The following is a 25091-nucleotide window of genomic DNA, read 5'->3' as shown; positions in this document are numbered from 1 at the left end:
GTTGAAAAATTAGCTCGTTCGAAACCGTAGCAAAATCGTTAGAGACAGACAAGATACAGCCGTTTACTGGCAGTCTTTGAAAATCCTGAATTTCGTCAAAATGAGCCAAAATAAAGTTTTAAAATTTCCTTTATCAATATGGTTCTTATCCTTTTATTCAATTCTATGAACTGCTTTTATGCAGTACTGTCCACAAAGATTTCAATTTCCTCAAAGTTTTGGGACAAATGGATACAAAATATTTCGTGCAGTATGTAATTTGATTAAGCGAATGTTTTCACGTCTATAAATACTTCAAGCAGTGAATGAAAAACCGTTTTGTTTTCATCGATGAGAACCACTTTCAAATAGTTAATGCATAAAAAATAACAATCAGATCAGAATACAATAATTATTAATGTAAGGTCTTGTTATTATGTCTCGGCAGAGATACTTCTTTTTTGCAAGTTCAAATGTATGCAAATTTTGTGTGAAATGTAATTCGATTTCATTGTCTTGTTTACAAACTCTTTCTTAAGAAAGTTGTATTTTCGTGAATAAAACCCATTGGCCTGTTTTGTTTTCCTGATCATGTTTGTCTGTGATTTTTACAAAACATGTGGTCTTTTTTTTCGGAACTTTAAGTTGTAAAAAAATTCCTATTTTGAACACAGATGTCACTTCCGGAATTTCTCGTCTAGAATTCAATTGGTATTTAATTATAATTATTCGAAGTTTTCATTTTCAAGTCATCTTTTCATTCGATAGCTTTACTGATCTCGTAAAAAATTCCATTCAAGTTCACACCAATACTGTACATTGCCAATGTTTTGCTGACGTCTTGAGAAGTGTCTTACTAACGTCACTAGTCAAATCTAAAATACATATCCAAACCATGTTGTGCAAACATTCTACTCTTTGTGACAGGCGACTCTGACGCCCAACTGTGCGGAAATGAAAATCGACATACTCCTTGCTAAATATATAAAAAATAGTTTTAAAGTGGAGTCCGCCTCAAAAAAATGTACCGCCATTTGTAGAAACCAGCAAAGCGTCTAGTTTCAAAGTTTCCCACAAAAACATTGCGTGACATGAATGACGTTACCCCTTTTATTTACAAAAATAGCTTCAACTTGTCAAAGCAACTACAGTTTCACAATGGTGATTATTAGTACTTTACCCCTTAAGCTTTTTTCTCTGTCCTCCCGCCGAAGCAAAGAAGAGAACCAGATTGCAGATAAGCCCAAAAGTCGACCCAGTGTTCCTACAACGATTTACTGTCAAAACTGAAATGAAACCGATTGGCCCAGGCTATCCCCGTCATTTTTAGCCGACAGGAGACTATCGTCTAGGACGACCAAAGGGTAAACTATAAATCGGCCACGCCCGATTAATAAACTAAATCTTTACTTTACCGACATTGTGTTTATAATGCCGTGACTGCCCCGAAAGCAGCGGTCGTCCGTTTTGTGCTCTTGACGTCATCGCTCAATCAGGCGAGTCGACCGGATAGTCCGTGAGAGTTGTGGTTGGCTATTTTTTGGTTGAGCGCGGACCGTTACCAAGCATCGCACAGTGTTGTATATTTAATATCCCGCGATAATTACTTGCAACGCATGAAATGTTTTAAATCTCTTATATTGCGTTCACTAACGTGCCAGTAGGCAAGCTTAGTCAAGCTCATTTCATTTGTCAACTTATAGATTACAAGCCAGTTGTATGGAATTATAAAAATACAGCCGCTTAACAATTACAAGTGTTTTCAATCTTCGCAAAAGTACAAATCAAAAGTAAAAATATAGACCTAGAAGTTAAAATTAATTTTGCAAGTTTCCGTACAATAGTCAGGAAACTTCACAAAAGCTAACCAAAGATTTTTTACAGTAACTGGTTTGAACCCAGGAGTATCAGTAGTTCGTATAGTGTGATCGTCCGGGCGAGAGTACTTCTGAGAAGAACTGTTGTTGGTGACTGACGTTTCGACAACCTGAGCGGAAGTCATCTTCAGAGTCATGATCAAGTGAAAAGTTGTTGTCAGTCGATGATGTTAAAAGTCTGGTCCGTTGAAGTTAATTGGTCAGTTTAGCCGTGATGTTATTGGCTGTAAGACTTGTGTAAAGTTTATCAATAGTAATTGGTCAGTTTCGATCCGTCTATTGATCTGTTCCGTCTATTGTTAGTCAAATTAAGTAGTTCTGATTGTCGGTCGTTTGTCGGTTCTATTTACGTCTCGTGAATAAGTCGTTTGTAAGGTGCCCGGTAGTTGTTGACATCTGTTAGTAGGCGTCTGTTCTTATAAATCGCTCCCGTCTGTCGTTCGGTTGGTCTCCGTATTTAACTTTGGTCAGTAAATGTCGTAGCGTAGTTAAAGTTTGTGAGCTACACGGATATTGTAGGGTTGTATAATCCGCGCAATACTCTCAGAAGTTCCCTTGATGTAGGGTATAGTCGCTGTTGTAACAGATGCCGAGTTTCTGTCAGTTTCGGCAGTTTCTGTAGGTCGGTGAGTGATTCTTTTAATAAAGTCAATGTTGTAGTTGTTCTTGTGGAAAACGCGGTCAAGGTAAACTGTCCGGTGTGCCGGGGGTGTGTCACAAACTAGTTGTGCTCGTCTTGTCAAAGTCTTAATAGTCGTAGCTTTGTGGGAAGTCGGGTTGTAGGATGTTTCGTCCAGTAATCTGTCAGTATGCGTCGGTTTTCTGTACACTGTAGTTCGTAGTTCGTTGTTGTCGCGGCTTACCAGACAGTCTAGAAAAGAAAGTTTTACGTTTTCTTCGATCTCTCTGGTAAACTGAATGTCGGCGTTCTGTTCGTTGAGGTGTTTGTGAAAAGCGTCGATTACGTCTTTGTGTACGGAGGTAAAATTATCGTCAACGAGGTGTCTGGTGTATAACTGGAAATTAAATTTCCAGTTATACAGTAAGTACTTTCCTTTACTTTTACAGTAAAATTAGTCTGATTCACGGTTCGGGAAGGAATTCTAAGAATCTTTTCGAAACGGCTTGTTTAGGCCTCGTGAGTCAATATTTTCGTAGAAAAGGATCCTGAAACAAAATAAATACACTTTTACTTATGGTTTGGTTACCTGAACTTAACTTAAAATCAGCCCAAACTATATTTCGAGCGTAATTCACTGGTCATTTTTAAGCCGCAAAACCTCTTAATAGCTTTTTGCCAAAAAAAATCCTGCATAGAAAAAAAGGCTGAAAAAAATTGTGCAAGGAAGCAATGAGAAAAAAGGATAAGAAAAATCTTAAAAAAATATTGCACAACCTGAAGGTGAGAAAAAATATCTTGCTCAGATAAATTGCCCACCGAACACCCCCTCCCCCCCCCCCCCCCCCTTCAAAGAAGTAAACAAGTAATGGTCCGTCCCTTAGCAGAGTGGGAATTTCCATGCCAATGACGTAAACCTTACAAGTCTGGGTATGATTTCGCTCATACTCTTACCATGGGTAGGTCTTAATATGAAATAAATCACAGTATACTTTGTTTGGCTAAATATCGATTTGTTTTCGAGAAAATCGATAATTCTAAAATCCAGCAAAATTGACGCTTTCGGAGCTCAAAATTTATGCCGAGTTTGTTAGCTTCGCGTCGAAAAATAAAGCACTCTGAAAGAAAAATACCTATTAAATATCGAAGAATAACATCAAATTAGTACGTCGAAAGCAATTTCTGCTCTTGAAGTCCTTTTATTTACAAAATATAATTAAATTTATTCGACACACTTTTGATTTAATTCAAAATAGGTCAAACTTATCGCTTTATTTAAGTATGAGCGAAGCGAAATAAATGGCCGAAAATTTGGTATTAGACAGATAAATGATTGTTCTTTTCGATACAGAAAGGATTTCCTGGGGAAATGATTTAGTGCAATGCTTTCAGATCTCAAAGTTGCTTAAAATTCGTTAATTTAACCGACCGTGACATTGTTGATCTTATCAACTTTATGTAAACATTCCACGCAAAGGTTAATTTTCCCCATGTGAACTTCAACTGAGTAAAATAAAAACAAAGACTTGCTTACCGTAGTGTTCGCTGATTTATTGTAAATCCTGTTTTCCTCATTTACGATAAAACCTAAGCCCTCGGCGAAGCTGGTTATCCAATTTTCTTGACGCGCCATTTGTAACTGATTTCCGCGTCTTGAAGTGACAGTTCTTTTCCATGCATTCTTGAAAACAGTCCAGTCTTAACTGATCAGCGTAAACAGGAATACGAAGTACTTTGCTTTAAATCAACTTAAAGCTTAGCAGCAGTGGTAGATAAATCGATACGGCCGGCGAATCTTCGTTTCGAAAACAAGCCATTTGAGATTTGTCGGCCCTTTGTCCTGCGGTATGCAGATACTTAATTCACCCTTGAGTAACTTCCGGCACATGAAATCGACAACCACCGTAACAAGATAACAACCTGCTTTTTGGTATATTGGTTGAGGCACTATTTTTATTATTTTAATATAAGCTCTGAATGAAAAACTTTTGGGCTGAACTTGTAATTAAGTTTCACTTCAGTAAGCCATCGTTCGAGAGAGTTGTTAAATGGCTGCATGAAAGCGCTTTTAACTTCCGGGTCGAAAGTTCTTCTGTTGCATTGCTTCGCTTTGTTTCATATTTTTTATCCAGTTCTTACCCTTGTTCAAATTCTTGATTAGGCTAAGGTAAAACAGTTGTGCCAGATGATAGATAACTGTTTCCATACGTTTTGGGGGTTACTGCCCCTTCTTCAGTGGAAAATTTGAAACGACGTTAAAATACCTATAAGACGGACATCTCTTTTAGACGAACTGAGTTGGAGCCGGTCCCGAAGGTACCCGTTTCAGAGAGAGTTGGCTGTACACAAAACCTTAAATGGCGTCGTTGGATCCGTCTCCCGTGAATGTTAAAAATATATATTCTGTGTAGTCTAGCCTGTAAACAGGCTCTCCTACTTTCTCCTGTGGAGGATTGTGCGAAATGAAAGCCGGAAGGAAAGGTGGGGCAGGGGTGGGGAAAAAGGGAACATATATCATATATATGCAGTTGTAATAGTCTACCAGTCACGGTAAACAATTTATAATAAAACGCCGAACATTTATGACTGTTTACACCAAGGTGTATATTGGTGTAAAAATAAAGGAAAGGGTGTTTTTCACTTCATTCGATTAAAGCTAGGTGAAGAAAAGTACACGTAATCAGAAGTTTGTTATGGACTTCTGACGTGATGCCATTTTTTGTATTTATTCCTGCAAAACACAACAAGGCATTTATACCAAAGTAGCATTATTTAAAAAAAAAATGAGCATAATTACAGTTGAGCATAATTTCGGACAAAAAGCAAGCATTGCTAGAAGCATAAAATTCCCTTTTTACCAGCATAATTGGAAGGGCCTCTGGTATTCAGTTAGAAAGAACTTGCATTCAAAAGATACCGCGTTCTAGAAACAAGTCACCCCGTTTTGGCTGCTGATATTTTGAAACTTTTGTGTGTTCAAAATACCAGTCCTCGTTCTGGATATCGTCTATTATTGAAAATCCCATTCTAGATCGGGAACCCCAAATCACGACCTCATTGGACGGCACAGAGCCGTTTTGGGGGAATACTCCAGCTTCCACATCTCCCTCCTAATGAAGTTCGCTTAAGGTGATTATAAAGTTATTACTTTATATCACTTGTTGTTTGGAAACTTGAGTCGTATTATAATTACAACCGTCGTATTTACGAAGGGACAGACTGCGGATATGACTATGATATTTTTAATACATTTGGGTCCCCTGACGGCGAGGCGTTCGTCCCTCCCCGCATGCTCTGCATGCTATCTGGTCACGGCGGTTGTCGATTTCATGTGTGACGCAAGTGTAAAATACATTATCTGCATACCGCAGAACAACAAACTTGTAACAAATCTCAAATAGCGGTTTTCGAAAAAAAGATTCGCCGTCCAAATCGATTTATCTACCACTGCTGCTGTCCGGAACGGATACGGTCCGATTTTCGGACCGGATAGGCCTTCTGTTTACACGGGACCGTTCTGGAACCGGTCCGGGACGGATCCAAAACTGGACCTGCTGGTTTGCAGGTCCAGTTATGGAACCGTTCCAGACCGGTTCCAGAACAGTCCCGTGTAAACACATGGATCGGTTCCAAACGGTTCCGTGTAAACAGAGGCCGATCCTGTCCGGTCCACTTCGGAACTGTTCCGGTCTGGTCCCGTGTAAACGTAGCCTAGCTGGTTACAATATAAAAATGACTGAAAAACGGCAAGGACAGGACCAACACCAGGTGTCCGTCTTATAGAGGTCTTCAATAAGAGAGAGTTGACTCTACAACTGTTTTGCCTTAGCCTAATCAAGAATTTGAACAAGGTTAAAACCTGGATAAAAAATATGAAACAAAGCAAAGCAACGCAACAGAAGAACTTTCGACCCGGAAGTTAAAAGCGCTTTCATGCAGCCATTTAACAACTCTCTCGAACGTGGCTTACTGAAGTGAAACTTAATTACAAGTTCAGCCCAAAAGTTTTCATTCAGAGCTTATATTAAAATAATAAAAATAAATATACCAAAAAGCAGGGTGCTATCTGGTCACGGTGGTTGTCGATTTCATGTGCCGGAAGTTACTCAAGTGTGAATTAATTATCTGCCTACCGCAGGACAAAGGGCCGACAAATCTCAAATGGCTGTTTTCGAAACGAAGTTTCGCCGGCCGTATCGATTTATCTACCACTGCTGCTAAGCTTTAAGTTGATTTAAAGCAAAGTACTTCGTATTCCTGTTTACACTGATCAGTTAAGACTGGACTGTTTTCAAGAATGCATGGAAAAGAACTGTCACTTCAAGACGCGGAAATCAGTTACAAATGGCGCGTCAAGAAAATTGGATAACCAGCTTCGCCGAGGGCTTAGGTTTTGTCGTAAATGAGGAAAACAGGATTTACAATATATCAGCGAACACCACGCTAAGCAAGTCTGTTTTTATTTTACTCAGTTGAAGTTCACATGGGGAAAATTAGCCTTTGCGTGGAATGTTTACATAAAGTTGATAAGATCAACAATGTCACGGTCGGTTAAATTAACGAATTTTAAGCAACTTTGAGATCTGAAAGCATCGCACTAAATCATTTCCCCAGGAAATCCTTTTTGTATCGAAAAGAACAATCATTTATCTGTCTAATACCAAATTTTTGGCCATTTATTTCGCTTCGCTCATACTTAAATAAAGCGATAAGTTTGACCTATTTTGAATTAAATCAAAAGTGTGTCGAATAAATTTAATTATATTTTGTAAATAAAAGGACTTCAAGAGCAGAAATTGCTTTCGACGTACTAATTTGATGTTATTCTTCGATATTTAATAGGTATTTTTCTTTCAGAGTGCTTTATTTTTCGACGCGAAGCTAACAAACTCGGCATAAATTTTGAGCTCCGAAAGCGTCAATTTTGCTGGATTTTAGAATTATCGATTTTCTCGAAAACAAATCGATATTTAGCCAAACAAAGTATACTGTGATTTATTCCATATTAAGGCCTACCCATGGTAAGAGAATGAGCGAAATCCATTTAAAGGACTCTTGCCAAGAATTTTCATTTTTGTGTGAAATTTGTGCACATGTCCTCTTAAGCCTGGTTCTCATATGATCGTCCCGATCGTCTCTGTCGCTTCTGTCACTTCAAAAAGTTTGCTTGCTCCAATCACCTCAGACTTTGCAAACGACAGAAGCGACAGAGACGATCGGGACGATCATATGAGAACCAGCCTTTAACAGCTTTTAAACATTGCGTGACTCGAAGTCTGGCCGATCTTATTCAATGCCTTGTGAAAGTGAAAGTTGACACGAACATCATGGTGCTTACTTATAAATTCTAGCTCGCTGAACCATATTTTTTCTTTCGTAGCATGGAAATTAAGTAATTTCTTTGATTTAATCGCTTTAAAATCGAATATTTCACACAAAAAATACTAATAAATAAGTATATAAGTTATATCTTTTAACCATTGCGTGATTTGAGGTCTGGCCGAGCGGGCCAGCGGGGACATCAATCTGGTCACCGACAAAAAAACAAGCTCAGAGAGCTAAAAACCTGCGTGATCACGTGACACTCCAGTTTTTGGTGGCAAAAAAGCTGTTGAGTAAGAAGGGCAGCAGTGTTTGAATTGATGGACAGGTTTAGAGACAGACCATTTATTTTTGAGTGGGGGGGGGGGGGGGGGGGTAAGGTGGGCAATTTCCTAAAAGAAATTCTGCATAGAAATAAAAGGCTGAAAGAAGTCGTTCAAGGGGAGCCATGGCGAAAAAGTTAAAAGTAAAACTATAAAGTTTTTACTCACGGATTTTTACTTTAATGAGAGAACATTTCCATGTACAATTAAGTATAAAAATTAGCGAAAATAAGCCACGACGTTATCTTACCTTACGACGTTTCGTCTTTGTTCACGAACGTACCACTTAACGAAACTATCGAGATCCTAGCTGAGAAAGCATTCCCCAACAACTGGTTCAACGAAACTCACAACCTTGACATCACGAAATCAGACCAGACCTTAAGATTAGTCACCAAAGACCAGCTCTTTCAGTTCGAAGGCAGACTGCACGAGCAAGTTGACGGGGTTGCCATGGGGTCCCCCCTGGGACCTCTTATGGCAAATGATTTCCAGTGCTCTATTAAAGACAAATTAGAACGTGAAAACAAGTTACCAGGATGTTACAAACGGTACGTTAACGACACGTTAAAAACCTCAAGAACCTTAACGTCATCAACTCGACAATTGCTACGTTTGTCAATTCTGTAGCCAAACCCTGTGGTGAAATCTTTGAGGCTGACCGAGAAACAAACATCAGCGCATAGAGGAGAACAAAACCTCAGTAATTGGCAAGCACATAAAAGAAATCCACGGTGTCGCGAGTCCTGACATAACTTAGATGTTTTCCGTTTTAAAGAAATGCCAAGGGAAACTGGATTGTTTAGTAAACGAAATGCTTTTTATTCGCGAGAGAAAACCAGCACTAAACACGCAGGCGGACTCAATACGTGCGAAAGTATTTATTTAATTAAATGCAGCACGCACTGACACTGTGAACGCTAATGACCGCGAAACACTTCTTTTAAAATATTCTAATATACTCTATCACCTATATTTGCATTTGAACTGTAACTCGACCGTTATTTTTATTTTTATCTACTTGATAATAAACTCAAGATGAGTTCGAAACGTCGTGGCTTATTTTCGCTAATTTTTATACCTGATTTTTACTTTACCTGTTTTCATCCTGCAGCATTTAAATTTTTCAATGCAGTTAATTTCCTCGCAGTTGCTTTTGTAGATGCCGGTCATGTAATATCCCGTCCGTTGACAATCGCTCCAACCACGATTGTCGAATGAAGTGGTAACATCTTCGTCGTAACAGTCGCCATCTTCCTCTTGATTAAGTGGTCGGCAACACTGTCCTTCTTCAATGTTATACAGATTTCGTCCATCTGTTTTATAGAGGCCGTTCAAGAAATAACCGCCGGGGCATAAAGCCCAGACATTATTCCTGTAAAGAACAAAAAATAATAGAAAACTTACACGTAAGTGATCGGTACAAAGAATCAATCAGGTTCTTCCCTCAGAAACTCCAAACGTCAATTATTCTGATGTACAAATTGGGTATTCGTTTTGTCAGTTTCTTTAATGTACGTGATCCTAGACTGCGAGCAGTCTCTCTTAACAAAGAATATAATTTAGTGTCAGGGTTTGGGTCTCGATTCTCTATCCTGAAATAGGGTCAGGGTTAACGAATGTTTGAGGCACGGTGACGCCTATCCTGAATTTACCGGAGTTCCTCCCCCCACGGGAGGAGGGTTGGACAGTTAATTATTATTTTAACTGCTCACCCGTCTAGCGTACTCCACCAGTTTGCATTATTACAAACTGCAGGCTGGTTAGCAAAATCTTTTTCCCAGGGTGTGCAGCACCTTCCAAACTCGATACGTCCAACTCTTTCATCTCCCGGTACTCGATCATGTCTCCACAATCCCTTAAGGTAAGTGTTATTTTGTGGGCACAAAGACCACCCGCGCCTGTCCAGGCTTGCCCACCAATCAGCTTGGTCACACTGCTTTTCGCCATAAGCTAATGGAAAGACATTCAGAAACAAAACGTTTACAGTGTTGTAAGTTTTTATATTTTACTTTTCGTGTCTTTCTTTGTTTATTCCTTAGTACTATTTTTTCGTTTTACTGTAAAAAATGGGGTGGGGAGGGAATGTAGGGGGTTGAAGCACCCTCCAGCCCACCCTCACCCTTCCTGCGCCTGGTCCGTGTGAGCTGGTAGCCAAATATTAATTTAATAATGTATGGTTTTACGCCAGGCACTATACGTACTTTATTTATTTCTTCTTTGACAAAGTACATCAAATTCCCCGCAGCAGAGCCCTTGAAACGTCTATTAATGAAAAATCCAACAGCATCCCTTTTGTGAAATGAATATATGAAATTCATATATTTGTACTGCGGATATACATTTTAAGCAAATGAAAGATCATCGCAGTAATGTACTCAACTGAGTACATTACTGCGATGATCTTTCATTTGCTTAAAAAGCATCCCTTTTGTTGTAACATTTAATCCAGCCCTTCCCAACATACGACGAATCGTTTTAAACAACCTGAACATTCTTCATTCATCACAGCGATGTAAAGCGGTCTTCTCTTCTCCTCCTCTCATTTCATATCGCCGATGCAATAGCCTGCGTGACATACTTGTGAGGGCCAAACACCGTAGACCACCCCCCCCCCCCCTCCCACGAGACCGGGAGTTTTCCGCTGCAACGGGAGCAGATGCAAAACATGTCCTTTTATCACCGAGGGAGCCACGTCTTACACTTTTTCTCTACCAATGATCTAAGACCTATAAGAAATCACATCTTATTACGAATTTAATATTTTTTACGAATTTAATTTTTTTTTCGATTAATTAATTTTTCGTTTTATATATATAGTCATTTTGCATTTATTTTTATCTTTATTATTTCTCGGCATATTAGCATATGCTTGCTAGGGGCTTAGTCATCCCCATCAGCTCCGAGCGTAAATAAATTTTGTTAATTGATTGATTGATCACTTACATATTTTCCAATCTCATATACATGATTCAGTGCTCCAAATGGAAAATGCAATACATCGGCTAGACCAAGCGACATCTAAGCCGCAGATTTTGTTATTCTTTTGATCACAGAATAAAACAGGCAGAGATTTCCTGGCTTTATGTCATCCGTCTATACTCTGTTTAAATTAACCTTCGCCAGTTGGGGTTATTGGAAATTGCCTAATTTTGGTCTTTTTATGTGTTACACCAGGGAAAGGACAAGAACCAACTTCTTTGCTGTTGCAAGAACATGATAACAGAATTGAAATCCCGTCAAGTACTCAAAAAGAGTCTGCCTTGATAACGATCTAAAAGTATTAGCAGCTGGTTGTAAACATAAGGTTCCTGCGACGTTGTTAATTTGGTGAACATTATTGAAAATCACAAGAGGAATGCAGCAACCTACAAGTCCTTGGAATATACAGGTCGTGGTATATTGAAAAAAATTATTTTCAAGAAATGTTTTTGTAAATAACTCATGCCAGAAATGTTCCTTCTTTTAATGTTGAACGACACCCTTTAATTTAATTAGCAACCCTGTCTGAGTGGTCAAAGCAGTTGGTGTAGAAATAAACCCCATCACTCTTACCTTCTGAAATAGCACACCCTCGGCAACACTCGGTTTCTCCTTATACTACAGTGTCTAAAGGGTGAAGTGACCTACATATGCATTATGTATGTGAATCAAACGAAAAATAAATCCACTTTTACATGGCCTTGCAGCATTTGTTTTGCCCCTTGAGTGTTACAGGCTGACCTTTCTCCCATAGACAGCCCATGTTTTATACTTGTGTCAACACTTCCCCAAAATTTCATTAACATAAGTGCAGATCAAAGTCCTTGAGACATAAAATCACCAAGCCCTAGTTGTTCAGTGCGTGGATAATGAGGAGCCTGAAGGGGTAAAATGGGAACTGGGATTTTCTTATTTTGACTGGGATTTGCCTACTTTTTCACTGGGAAAATGGGATTTGGGTCACTGGGACTGGGATTCAGAAACAAAAAATGGGAATGGGAAGCTTGTCAATACATATCTAAACATACATATATTTACGCTCTATAATATTCTTTAAGTCCGGCATAAAATAGATAAAACGCTGAAAACTAAGTTACTCAGCAGAACAGCTATGACTGAGCATGGGCACAAATGGAATATTCAAAAGAAGTGATACTAAGTTGCTATCAGTCAGGGTAGTGGTAGGTAAGGGATAAAAACTTGATAGCTTTAGTTACTAAAAATTACTAATTCACTACAAGACAAATAAAACAAACAAATGAAAAGTGATGTTCTCAACAGTATCAGTGATAATAACTAGCAGAAATAAATACATAATTTGGATAGTCCAGTCCATGAACTATTCCTTCTGTACCCTATAAAGGGGTTAAACCCAGGTGCGAGATAACTTGCATGTGCATGCTCAAAACAAACCAATCAAAAACGACCGATGAGGGCGGAGTTTCTTGCTAGGGTAAAAAATAATTAATAGCTCGCTAAAAGGAAAACTTCAACTACGCAACCAAAGCACGTGAACTGCAAGAGAAATTGTGGTAAGCCATTAAATGAATAGGTACTAAATCCACAAGTACTAAATTTTTGAATTTACATGTATATCCTCTGTGCGCGCGTTTCCAAAGGTGCTGTCGTATATGGTTTGGTTTTCCCCCCCTTTTTTTTTGGGGGGGGGGGGTGGGAAGGGAGTGGGTAAAATGATGGATTTCTGAGCATACGCATTAAAGTTATTCTCGACTCGCTCTTCCTGCGCCTGGCGGCCTGGGTTCAACCCGTATATAGGGCACCGAAGGGAGAGTTCAGGGAGTTGACTACATTTAGGACAATCAAAACATCACAAATATACTGCTGGGACTGGGATATGTGCTGGACGGTCTATGAACACCCCAGTTTATTTCTAAGCGTGATAACCCGGCGACGTCACTTACATTAGCGAGAATGGCTGGAAATTTTTCATCGGTTTTCAAGTGCAAGATAATTAAAAATGAGGAAATGTTTCCAGAATGGATTTTATTTTTATCTCAGCGCGCGAGCGGGCAAGATGAACCAAATCCTGCAATCTGATTGATTCCGGGAGCGGACGGAATTTTCCGATCTTGACCGCGGTCAACAGAACGGGCAAGATGCAGTTTTGCGTGACGAGCTTATCGCGCGAGATTATTTTGTTGCGGTGAAAGTTTTGCACTCTATAATCGAAAAAGCTGCTCACCAACCGTTGTTAATGTAAAAGGACTTCATACTAGTGGAATTAAAGGTCCTGAAGATCTTCAAAAGCGAGTATTCATGTCCTTTATCGGCAAAATCGACTGTCAGTTTACCGTTCGTAGTTTGTCGTGGTTTGTGCATTTCGCAATGATTTTCACGCCACTTCGGTAAACCACCAGTTCTCAGACTCCATTTACGAGTTAAACTGCCTTGTTTATCTGTCACTTTTTGTCAAAACAAAACACTATTTGCTATCATTCAAGAAAATGAGATTCTTTAATGGAAAACGCTCAAATATACGGACCTCCCGGCTAGCAAATAACATATATATATCTGTCTTGATTTAATAAAAGGTGGCTAAAGTCTGGCTGTCAAGAAAATTGAATGGGGTTGAGATTTTTTTTTTTTTTTTTTTTTTCTTTTAAGGACATGGGAGATTATTTGGCTTACTTTCAGTGGAAATGAAGTGCTTTCAATTTTATACTCATGGCTTTTATCCCTTCTACCTACCTACCTACCTACCCCCCCCCCCCCCGCCCTTCCATTTACTTTTGGTTAGTTTACCCAGGCTCCAACTCGCCATATCTACCGAATTTTGAATTCTAATGGCGCGCGCTGACTTGTAGAACAGAGGTGATCTAGTTTTTCATTTTGCTGTCTAAAGGAAGTTTGCCGGAGGACATCATTAAGTCCTATGAAGGTGGAAGTCTAACGATTTGCAAGTTTTGCGTCGGCTGTTATTGTACCTTAGAACAAAGCTTTAACGGGTTGAACTCTTGACTCGGTACAGTTTTGCTAGGTACAAATAGCGTTGTGCTTGCTTTAGACGGCAACGGTCTTCAGCCACATCAACTAGGACTCGGAACTAGACTTTAGGGCTGATTTGAAGGCGGTCATGGCGATATTCGGCTTGAACTCTTCCTTGGCTGGAGACTTAGAAAAATTCTGTTGTAATGTCCGGGGGTATTGGTTCCCTTTATAACGATTTTTTCCACATCCGGGGTATTACATTGTGAATAAGATGGAAAGGTTGCAAAGAGCGCAGCTGATGGTCGAAAGGAAATCACTTCAAACCCTTATGTGAGTAGAATTCTCTTCATTTGATGATTATTTTGCCGTTTGGCTAAGCTAGCAATCAGAGCGGCCTGTGATTCGATAGTCAGCAGCAATTCGATATGCGGGGTTTCCGGCCGTGAATTGACATGAACTATGACCGAATGGTCTCGCTGAGTCATGAATTATTTAGTTATTTTAATCCCGAATTCGTTGAAAATGAAGCGATCGTCGATGTAAAATGCTTTCTGATAGTTCATTTTAGACCGTGCATGGATTTAGAAAGCTTTAGTCCATCTCTCGCTCCGGCGCTTTAAAAATTTGTTTTCATTTGATGTTATTTCATGTTGTAAACAAGTTAATTAAATTGGTAGAATTCATGATTTGAACAAAATGCCGTAAATGCAGTCTTTTTGGTTCATAAAGAGATTTATTAGAGTAATTTACGTTGAACATGAGCTACAACTAGTCGATTCATGCAAAGCTTCTTGCAAAAATATGTCTTTAGAACTAGAGCTGTGTCAAAATCTTTAGACACCTTTTATTAAATCAAGACAGATTGCTCAAAGGAAATGCGAGTTAAGGCAAATTTTGGATCAAGTATTCCAACAAAGTAGTGATTTCACTCTCGTGTGCCCGTCCCAATGTCAAAATTAGCTGATATTCTTGTTTACTGTAAGGTTTAAAGGTTATATTATGTGTGTGTGTCTTTTTCTTCTCAGTGAAGTCTCATAGATTAGAGCTTTTTCAAGGAGACTTCACTGGAGCTAATTCATTAGTCCTCAAATATGGCTCTTTGAATCCATTCTTTTCCAATTCGATGGATTTAACGTTCAATTTGTGGTCTATTTTGGGTTGAAGTGAGCTTCAGAGGAGCGTTAGGGCGAACAGAACATATTCTTGTCCACAAATTCTGTCTTGATTTAATAAAAGGTGGCTACAGTCTGGCTGTCAAGAAAATTGAATGGGGTTGAGATTTTTTTTTTTTTTTTTTTTTCTTTTAAGGACATGGGAGATTATTTGGCTTACTTTCAGTGGAAATGAAGTGCTTTCAATTTTATACTCATGGCTTTTATCCCTTCTACCTACCTACCTACCTACCCCCCCCCCCCCCCCCCGCCCTTCCATTTACTTTTGGTTAGTTTACCCAGGCTCCAACTCGCCATATCTACCGAATTTTGAATTCTAATGGCGCGCGCTGACTTGTAGAACAGAGGTGATCTAGTTTTTCATTTTGCTGTCTAAAGGAAGTTTGCCGGAGGACATCATTAAGTCCTATGAAGGTGGAAGTCTAACGATTTGCAAGTTTTGCGTCGGCTGTTATTGTACCTTAGAACAAAGCTTTAACGGGTTGAACTCTTGACTCGGTACAGTTTTGCTAGGTACAAATAGCGTTGTGCTTGCTTTAGACGGCAACGGTCTTCAGCCACATCAACTAGGACTCGGAACTAGACTTTAGGGCTGATTTGAAGGCGGTCATGGCGATATTCGGCTTGAACTCTTCCTTGGCTGGAGACTTAGAAAAATTCTGTTGTAATGTCCGGGGGTATTGGTTCCCTTTATAACGATTTTTTCCACATCCGGGGTATTACATTGTGAATAAGATGGAAAGGTTGCAAAGAGCGCAGCTGATGGTCGAAAGGAAATCACTTCAAACCCTTATGTGAGTAGAATTCTCTTCATTTGATGATTATTTTGCCGTTTGGCTAAGCTAGCAATCAGAGCGGCCTGTGATTCGATAGTCAGCAGCAATTCGATATGCGGGGTTTCCGGCCGTGAATTGACATGAACTATGACCGAATGGTCTCGCTGAGTCATGAATTATTTAGTTATTTTAATCCCGAATTCGTTGAAAATGAAGCGATCGTCGATGTAAAATGCTTTCTGATAGTTCATTTTAGACCGTGCATGGATTTAGAAAGCTTTAGTCCATCTCTCGCTCCGGCGCTTTAAAAATTTGTTTTCATTTGATGTTATTTCATGTTGTAAACAAGTTAATTAAATTGGTAGAATTCATGATTTGAACAAAATGCCGTAAATGCAGTCTTTTTGGTTCATAAAGAGATTTATTAGAGTAATTTACGTTGAACATGAGCTACAACTAGTCGATTCATGCAAAGCTTCTTGCAAAAATATGTCTTTAGAACTAGAGCTGTGTCAAAATCTTTAGACACCTTTTATTAAATCAAGACAGATTGCTCAAAGGAAATGCGAGTTAAGGCAAATTTTGGATCAAGTATTCCAACAAAGTAGTGATTTCACTCTCGTGTGCCCGTCCCAATGTCAAAATTAGCTGATATTCTTGTTTACTGTAAGGTTTAAAGGTTATATTATGTGTGTGTGTCTTTTTCTTCTCAGTGAAGTCTCATAGATTAGAGCTTTTTCAAGGAGACTTCACTGGAGCTAATTCATTAGTCCTCAAATATGGCTCTTTGAATCCATTCTTTTCCAATTCGATGGATTTAACGTTCAATTTGTGGTCTATTTTGGGTTGAAGTGAGCTTCAGAGGAGCGTTAGGGCGAACAGAACATATTCTTGTCCACAAATTCTGTCTTGATTTAATAAAAGGTGGCTACAGTCTGGCTGTCAAGAAAATTGAATGGGGTTGAGATTTTTTTTTTTTTTTTTTTTTTCTTTTAAGGACATGGGAGATTATTTGGCTTACTTTCAGTGGAAATGAAGTGCTTTCAATTTTATACTCATGGCTTTTATCCCTTCTACCTACCTACCTACCTACCCCCCCCCCCCCCCCCCCCCCCCCCCCCCCCCCCCCCCCCCCCCCCCCCCCCCCCCCCCCTTCCATTTACTTTTGGTTAGTTTACCCAGGCTCCAACTCGCCATATCTACCGAATTTTGAATTCTAATGGCGCGCGCTGACTTGTAGAACAGAGGTGATCTAGTTTTTCATTTTGCTGTCTAAAGGAAGTTTGCCGGAGGACATCATTAAGTCCTATGAAGGTGGAAGTCTAACGATTTGCAAGTTTTGCGTCGGCTGTTATTGTACCTTAGAACAAAGCTTTAACGGGTTGAACTCTTGACTCGGTACAGTTTTGCTAGGTACAAATAGCGTTGTGCTTGCTTTAGACGGCAACGGTCTTCAGCCACATCAACTAGGACTCGGAACTAGACTTTAGGGCTGATTTGAAGGCGGTCATGGCGATATTCGGCTTGAACTCTTCCTTGGCTGGAGACTTAGAAAAATTCTGTTGTAATGTCCGGGGGTATTGGTTCCCTTTATAACGATTTTTTCCACATCCGGGGTATTACATTGTGAATAAGATGGAAAGGTTGCAAAGAGCGCAGCTGATGGTCGAAAGGAAATCACTTCAAACCCTTATGTGAGTAGAATTCTCTTCATTTGATGATTATTTTGCCGTTTGGCTAAGCTAGCAATCAGAGCGGCCTGTGATTCGATAGTCAGCAGCAATTCGATATGCGGGGTTTCCGGCCGTGAATTGACATGAACTATGACCGAATGGTCTCGCTGAGTCATGAATTATTTAGTTATTTTAATCCCGAATTCGTTGAAAATGAAGCGATCGTCGATGTAAAATGCTTTCTGATAGTTCATTTTAGACCGTGCATGGATTTAGAAAGCTTTAGTCCATCTCTCGCTCCGGCGCTTTAAAAATTTGTTTTCATTTGATGTTATTTCATGTTGTAAACAAGTTAATTAAATTGGTAGAATTCATGATTTGAACAAAATGCCGTAAATGCAGTCTTTTTGGTTCATAAAGAGATTTATTAGAGTAATTTACGTTGAACATGAGCTACAACTAGTCGATTCATGCAAAGCTTCTTGCAAAAATATGTCTTTAGAACTAGAGCTGTGTCAAAATCTTTAGACACCTTTTATTAAATCAAGACAGATTGCTCAAAGGAAATGCGAGTTAAGGCAAATTTTGGATCAAGTATTCCAACAAAGTAGTGATTTCACTCTCGTGTGCCCGTCCCAATGTCAAAATTAGCTGATATTCTTGTTTACTGTAAGGTTTAAAGGTTATATTATGTGTGTGTGTCTTTTTCTTCTCAGTGAAGTCTCATAGATTAGAGCTTTTTCAAGGAGACTTCACTGGAGCTAATTCATTAGTCCTCAAATATGGCTCTTTGAATCCATTCTTTTCCAATTCGATGGATTTAACGTTCAATTTGTGGTCTATTTTGGGTTGAAGTGAGCTTCAGAGGAGCGTTAGGGCGAACAGAACATATTCTTGTCCACAAATTCTGTCTTGATTTAATAAAAGGTGGCTACAGTCTGGCTGTCAAGAAAATTGAATGGGGTTGAGATTTTTTTTTTTTTTTTTTTTTTTCTTTTAAGGACATGGGAGATTATTTGGCTTACTTTCAGTGGAAATGAAGTGCTTTCAATTTTATACTCATGGCTTTTATCCCTTCTACCTACCTACCTACCTACCCCCCCCCCCCCCCCCCCCCCCCCCCCCCCCCCCCCCCCCCCCCCCTCCCCCCCCCCCCCCCCCCTTCCATTTACTTTTGGTTAGTTTACCCAGGCTCCAACTCGCCATATCTACCGAATTTTGAATTCTAATGGCGCGCGCTGACTTGTAGAACAGAGGTGATCTAGTTTTTCATTTTGCTGTCTAAAGGAAGTTTGCCGGAGGACATCATTAAGTCCTATGAAGGTGGAAGTCTAACGATTTGCAAGTTTTGCGTCGGCTGTTATTGTACCTTAGAACAAAGCTTTAACGGGTTGAACTCTTGACTCGGTACAGTTTTGCTAGGTACAAATAGCGTTGTGCTTGCTTTAGACGGCAACGGTCTTCAGCCACATCAACTAGGACTCGGAACTAGACTTTAGGGCTGATTTGAAGGCGGTCATGGCGATATTCGGCTTGAACTCTTCCTTGGCTGGAGACTTAGAAAAATTCTGTTGTAATGTCCGGGGGTATTGGTTCCCTTTATAACGATTTTTTCCACATCCGGGGTATTACATTGTGAATAAGATGGAAAGGTTGCAAAGAGCGCAGCTGATGGTCGAAAGGAAATCACTTCAAACCCTTATGTGAGTAGAATTCTCTTCATTTGATGATTATTTTGCCGTTTGGCTAAGCTAGCAATCAGAGCGGCCTGTGATTCGATAGTCAGCAGCAATTCGATATGCGGGGTTTCCGGCCGTGAATTGACATGAACTATGACCGAATGGTCTCGCTGAGTCATGAATTATTTAGTTATTTTAATCCCGAATTCGTTGAAAATGAAGCTATCGTCGATGTAAAATGCTTTCTGATAGTTCATTTTAGACCGTGCATGGATTTAGAAAGCTTTAGTCCATCTCTCGCTCCGGCGCTTTAAAAATTTGTTTTCATTTGATGTTATTTCATGTTGTAAACAAGTTAATTAAATTGGTAGAATTCATGATTTGAACAAAATGCCTTAAATGCAGTCTTTTTGGTTCATAAAGAGATTTATTAGAGTAATTTACGTTGAACATGAGCTACAACTAGTCGATTCATGCAAAGCTTCTTGCAAAAATATGTCTTTAGAACTAGAGCTGTGTCAAAATCTTTAGACACCTTTTATTAAATCAAGACAGATTGCTCAAAGGAAATGCGAGTTAAGGCAAATTTTGGATCAAGTATTCCAACAAAGTAGTGATTTCACTCTCGTGTGCCCGTCCCAATGTCAAAATTAGCTGATATTCTTGTTTACTGTAAGGTTTAAAGGTTATATTATGTGTGTGTGTCTTTTTCTTCTCAGTGAAGTCTCATAGATTAGAGCTTTTTCAAGGAGACTTCACTGGAGCTAATTCATTAGTCCTCAAATATGGCTCTTTGAATCCATTCTTTTCCAATTCGATGGATTTAACGTTCAATTTGTGGTCTATTTTGGGTTGAAGTGAGCTTCAGAGGAGCGTTAGGGCGAACAGAACATATTCTTGTCCACAAATTCTGTCTTGATTTAATAAAAGGTGGCTACAGTCTGGCTGTCAAGAAAATTGAATGGGGTTGAGATTTTTTTTTTTTTTTTTTTTTTCTTTTAAGGACATGGGAGATTATTTGGCTTACTTTCAGTGGAAATGAAGTGCTTTCAATTTTATACTCATGGCTTTTATCCCTTCTACCTACCTACCTACCTACCTCCCCCCCCCCCCCCCCCCCCCCCCCCCCCCCCCCCCCCCCTCCCCCCCCCCCCCCCCCCCCTCCCCCCCCCCCCCGCCCTTCCATTTACTTTTGGTTAGTTTACCCAGGCTCCAACTCGCCATATCTACCGAATTTTGAATTCTAATGGCGCGCGCTGACTTGTAGAACAGAGGTGATCTAGTTTTTCATTTTGCTGTCTAAAGGAAGTTTGCCGGAGGACATCATTAAGTCCTATGAAGGTGGAAGTCTAACGATTTGCAAGTTTTGCGTCGGCTGTTATTGTACCTTAGAACAAAGCTTTAACGGGTTGAACTCTTGACTCGGTACAGTTTTGCTAGGTACAAATAGCGTTGTGCTTGCTTTAGACGGCAACGGTCTTCAGCCACATCAACTAGGACTCGGAACTAGACTTTAGGGCTGATTTGAAGGCGGTCATGGCGATATTCGGCTTGAACTCTTCCTTGGCTGGAGACTTAGAAAAATTCTGTTGTAATGTCCGGGGGTATTGGTTCCCTTTATAACGATTTTTTCCACATCCGGGGTATTACATTGTGAATAAGATGGAAAGGTTGCAAAGAGCGCAGCTGATGGTCGAAAGGAAATCACTTCAAACCCTTATGTGAGTAGAATTCTCTTCATTTGATGATTATTTTGCCGTTTGGCTAAGCTAGCAATCAGAGCGGCCTGTGATTCGATAGTCAGCAGCAATTCGATATGCGGGGTTTCCGGCCGTGAATTGACATGAACTATGACCGAATGGTCTCGCTGAGTCATGAATTATTTAGTTATTTTAATCCCGAATTCGTTGAAAATGAAGCGATCGTCGATGTAAAATGCTTTCTGATAGTTCATTTTAGACCGTGCATGGATTTAGAAAGCTTTAGTCCATCTCTCGCTCCGGCGCTTTAAAAATTTGTTTTCATTTGATGTTATTTCATGTTGTAAACAAGTTAATTAAATTGGTAGAATTCATGATTTGAACAAAATGCCGTAAATGCAGTCTTTTTGGTTCATAAAGAGATTTATTAGAGTAATTTACGTTGAACATGAGCTACAACTAGTCGATTCATGCAAAGCTTCTTGCAAAAATATGTCTTTAGAACTAGAGCTGTGTCAAAATCTTTAGACACCTTTTATTAAATCAAGACAGATTGCTCAAAGGAAATGCGAGTTAAGGCAAATTTTGGATCAAGTATTCCAACAAAGTAGTGATTTCACTCTCGTGTGCCCGTCCCAATGTCAAAATTAGCTGATATTCTTGTTTACTGTAAGGTTTAAAGGTTATATTATGTGTGTGTGTCTTTTTCTTCTCAGTGAAGTCTCATAGATTAGAGCTTTTTCAAGGAGACTTCACTGGAGCTAATTCATTAGTCCTCAAATATGGCTCTTTGAATCCATTCTTTTCCAATTCGATGGATTTAACGTTCAATTTGTGGTCTATTTTGGGTTGAAGTGAGCTTCAGAGGAGCGTTAGGGCGAACAGAACATATTCTTGTCCACAAATTCTGTCTTGATTTAATAAAAGGAGGCTACAGTCTGGCTGTCAAGAAAATTGAATGGGGTTGAGATTTTTTTTTTTTTTTTTTTTTTCTTTTAAGGACATGGGAGATTATTTGGCTTACTTTCAGTGGAAATGAAGTGCTTTCAATTTTATACTCATGGCTTTTATCCCTTCTACCTACCTACCTACCTACCCCCCCCCCCCCCCCCCCCCCCCCCCTCCCCCCCCCCCCCCCCCCCCCCCCCCCCCCCCCCCCCCCTCCCCCCCCCCCCCCCCCTTCCATTTACTTTTGGTTAGTTTACCCAGGCTCCAACTCGCCATATCTACCGAATTTTGAATTCTAATGGCGCGCGCTGACTTGTAGAACAGAGGTGATCTAGTTTTTCATTTTGCTGTCTAAAGGAAGTTTGCCGGAGGACATCATTAAGTCCTATGAAGGTGGAAGTCTAACGATTTGCAAGTTTTGCGTCGGCTGTTATTGTACCTTAGAACAAAGCTTTAACGGGTTGAACTCTTGACTCGGTACAGTTTTGCTAGGTACAAATAGCGTTGTGCTTGCTTTAGACGGCAACGGTCTTCAGCCACATCAACTAGGACTCGGAACTAGACTTTAGGGCTGATTTGAAGGCGGTCATGGCGATATTCGGCTTGAACTCTTCCTTGGCTGGAGACTTAGAAAAATTCTGTTGTAATGTCCGGGGGTATTGGTTCCCTTTATAACGATTTTTTCCACATCCGGGGTATTACATTGTGAATAAGATGGAAAGGTTGCAAAGAGCGCAGCTGATGGTCGAAAGGAAATCACTTCAAACCCTTATGTGAGTAGAATTCTCTTCATTTGATGATTATTTTGCCGTTTGGCTAAGCTAGCAATCAGAGCGGCCTGTGATTCGATAGTCAGCAGCAATTCGATATGCGGGGTTTCCGGCCGTGAATTGACATGAACTATGACCGAATGGTCTCGCTGAGTCATGAATTATTTAGTTATTTTAATCCCGAATTCGTTGAAAATGAAGCTATCGTCGATGTAAAATGCTTTCTGATAGTTCATTTTAGACCGTGCATGGATTTAGAAAGCTTTAGTCCATCTCTCGCTCCGGCGCTTTAAAAATTTGTTTTCATTTGATGTTATTTCATGTTGTAAACAAGTTAATTAAATTGGTAGAATTCATGATTTGAACAAAATGCCGTAAATGCAGTCTTTTTGGTTCATAAAGAGATTTATTAGAGTAATTTACGTTGAACATGAGCTACAACTAGTCGATTCATGCAAAGCTTCTTGCAAAAATATGTCTTTAGAACTAGAGCTGTGTCAAAATCTTTAGACACCTTTTATTAAATCAAGACAGATTGCTCAAAGGAAATGCGAGTTAAGGCAAATTTTGGATCAAGTATTCCAACAAAGTAGTGATTTCACTCTCGTGTGCCCGTCCCAATGTCAAAATTAGCTGATATTCTTGTTTACTGTAAGGTTTAAAGGTTATATTATGTGTGTGTGTCTTTTTCTTCTCAGTGAAGTCTCATAGATTAGAGCTTTTTCAAGGAGACTTCACTGGAGCTAATTCATTAGTCCTCAAATATGGCTCTTTGAATCCATTCTTTTCCAATTCGATGGATTTAACGTTCAATTTGTGGTCTATTTTGGGTTGAAGTGAGCTTCAGAGGAGCGTTAGGGCGAACAGAACATATTCTTGTCCACAAATTCTGTCTTGATTTAATAAAAGGTGGCTACAGTCTGGCTGTCAAGAAAATTGAATGGGGTTGAGATTTTTTTTTTTTTTTTTTTTTCTTTTAAGGACATGGGAGATTATTTGGCTTACTTTCAGTGGAAATGAAGTGCTTTCAATTTTATACTCATGGCTTTTATCCCTTCTACCTACCTACCTACCTACCCCCCCCCCCCCTCCCCCCCCCCCCCCCCCCCCCCCCCCCCCCCCCCCTTCCATTTACTTTTGGTTAGTTTACCCAGGCTCCAACTCGCCATATCTACCGAATTTTGAATTCTAATGGCGCGCGCTGACTTGTAGAACAGAGGTGATCTAGTTTTTCATTTTGCTGTCTAAAGGAAGTTTGCCGGAGGACATCATTAAGTCCTATGAAGGTGGAAGTCTAACGATTTGCAAGTTTTGCGTCGGCTGTTATTGTACCTTAGAACAAAGCTTTAACGGGTTGAACTCTTGACTCGGTACAGTTTTGCTAGGTACAAATAGCGTTGTGCTTGCTTTAGACGGCAACGGTCTTCAGCCACATCAACTAGGACTCGGAACTAGACTTTAGGGCTGATTTGAAGGCGGTCATGGCGATATTCGGCTTGAACTCTTCCTTGGCTGGAGACTTAGAAAAATTCTGTTGTAATGTCCGGGGGTATTGGTTCCCTTTATAACGATTTTTTCCACATCCGGGGTATTACATTGTGAATAAGATGGAAAGGTTGCAAAGAGCGCAGCTGATGGTCGAAAGGAAATCACTTCAAACCCTTATGTGAGTAGAATTCTCTTCATTTGATGATTATTTTGCCGTTTGGCTAAGCTAGCAATCAGAGCGGCCTGTGATTCGATAGTCAGCAGCAATTCGATATGCGGGGTTTCCGGCCGTGAATTGACATGAACTATGACCGAATGGTCTCGCTGAGTCATGAATTATTTAGTTATTTTAATCCCGAATTCGTTGAAAATGAAGCTATCGTCGATGTAAAATGCTTTCTGATAGTTCATTTTAGACCGTGCATGGATTTAGAAAGCTTTAGTCCATCTCTCGCTCCGGCGCTTTAAAAATTTGTTTTCATTTGATGTTATTTCATGTTGTAAACAAGTTAATTAAATTGGTAGAATTCATGATTTGAACAAAATGCCTTAAATGCAGTCTTTTTGGTTCATAAAGAGATTTATTAGAGTAATTTACGTTGAACATGAGCTACAACTAGTCGATTCATGCAAAGCTTCTTGCAAAAATATGTCTTTAGAACTAGAGCTGTGTCAAAATCTTTAGACACCTTTTATTAAATCAAGACAGATTGCTCAAAGGAAATGCGAGTTAAGGCAAATTTTGGATCAAGTATTCCAACAAAGTAGTGATTTCACTCTCGTGTGCCCGTCCCAATGTCAAAATTAGCTGATATTCTTGTTTACTGTAAGGTT

General features: G+C 39.7%; 2 protein-coding genes across 3 annotated transcripts in view; one reads left to right on the top strand and one right to left on the bottom strand.

The window, feature by feature from the left end:
- The window catches only part of LOC144642197 (uncharacterized), a 210725-nt gene that overhangs the window by 87069 nt on the left and 98565 nt on the right, over positions 1-25091 (top strand). The window lies entirely within an intron of this gene.
- The window catches only part of LOC144642321 (uncharacterized), a 132611-nt gene that overhangs the window by 30991 nt on the left and 76529 nt on the right, over positions 1-25091 (bottom strand). The window contains exon 1 of one of the 2 annotated variants that reach the window (XM_078501289.1): positions 9218-9374. The exons of the other annotated variant lie outside the window; for it this stretch is intronic. Coding sequence (XP_078357415.1) covers positions 9218-9293 — 76 coding nt within the window. The 5' untranslated portion in view covers positions 9294-9374. Of the gene's footprint in view, positions 1-9217; positions 9375-25091 lie in introns of those variants that run through there. 2 annotated transcript variants of the gene reach the window in all.

This window comes from Oculina patagonica, chromosome 1, assembly GCF_052425735.1.
Source record: "Oculina patagonica isolate OP01 chromosome 1, crgOcupat, whole genome shotgun sequence".
Lineage (NCBI taxonomy): Eukaryota > Metazoa > Cnidaria > Anthozoa > Scleractinia > Oculinidae > Oculina > Oculina patagonica.
This window is presented reverse-complemented; position numbering and strand designations above follow the sequence as displayed.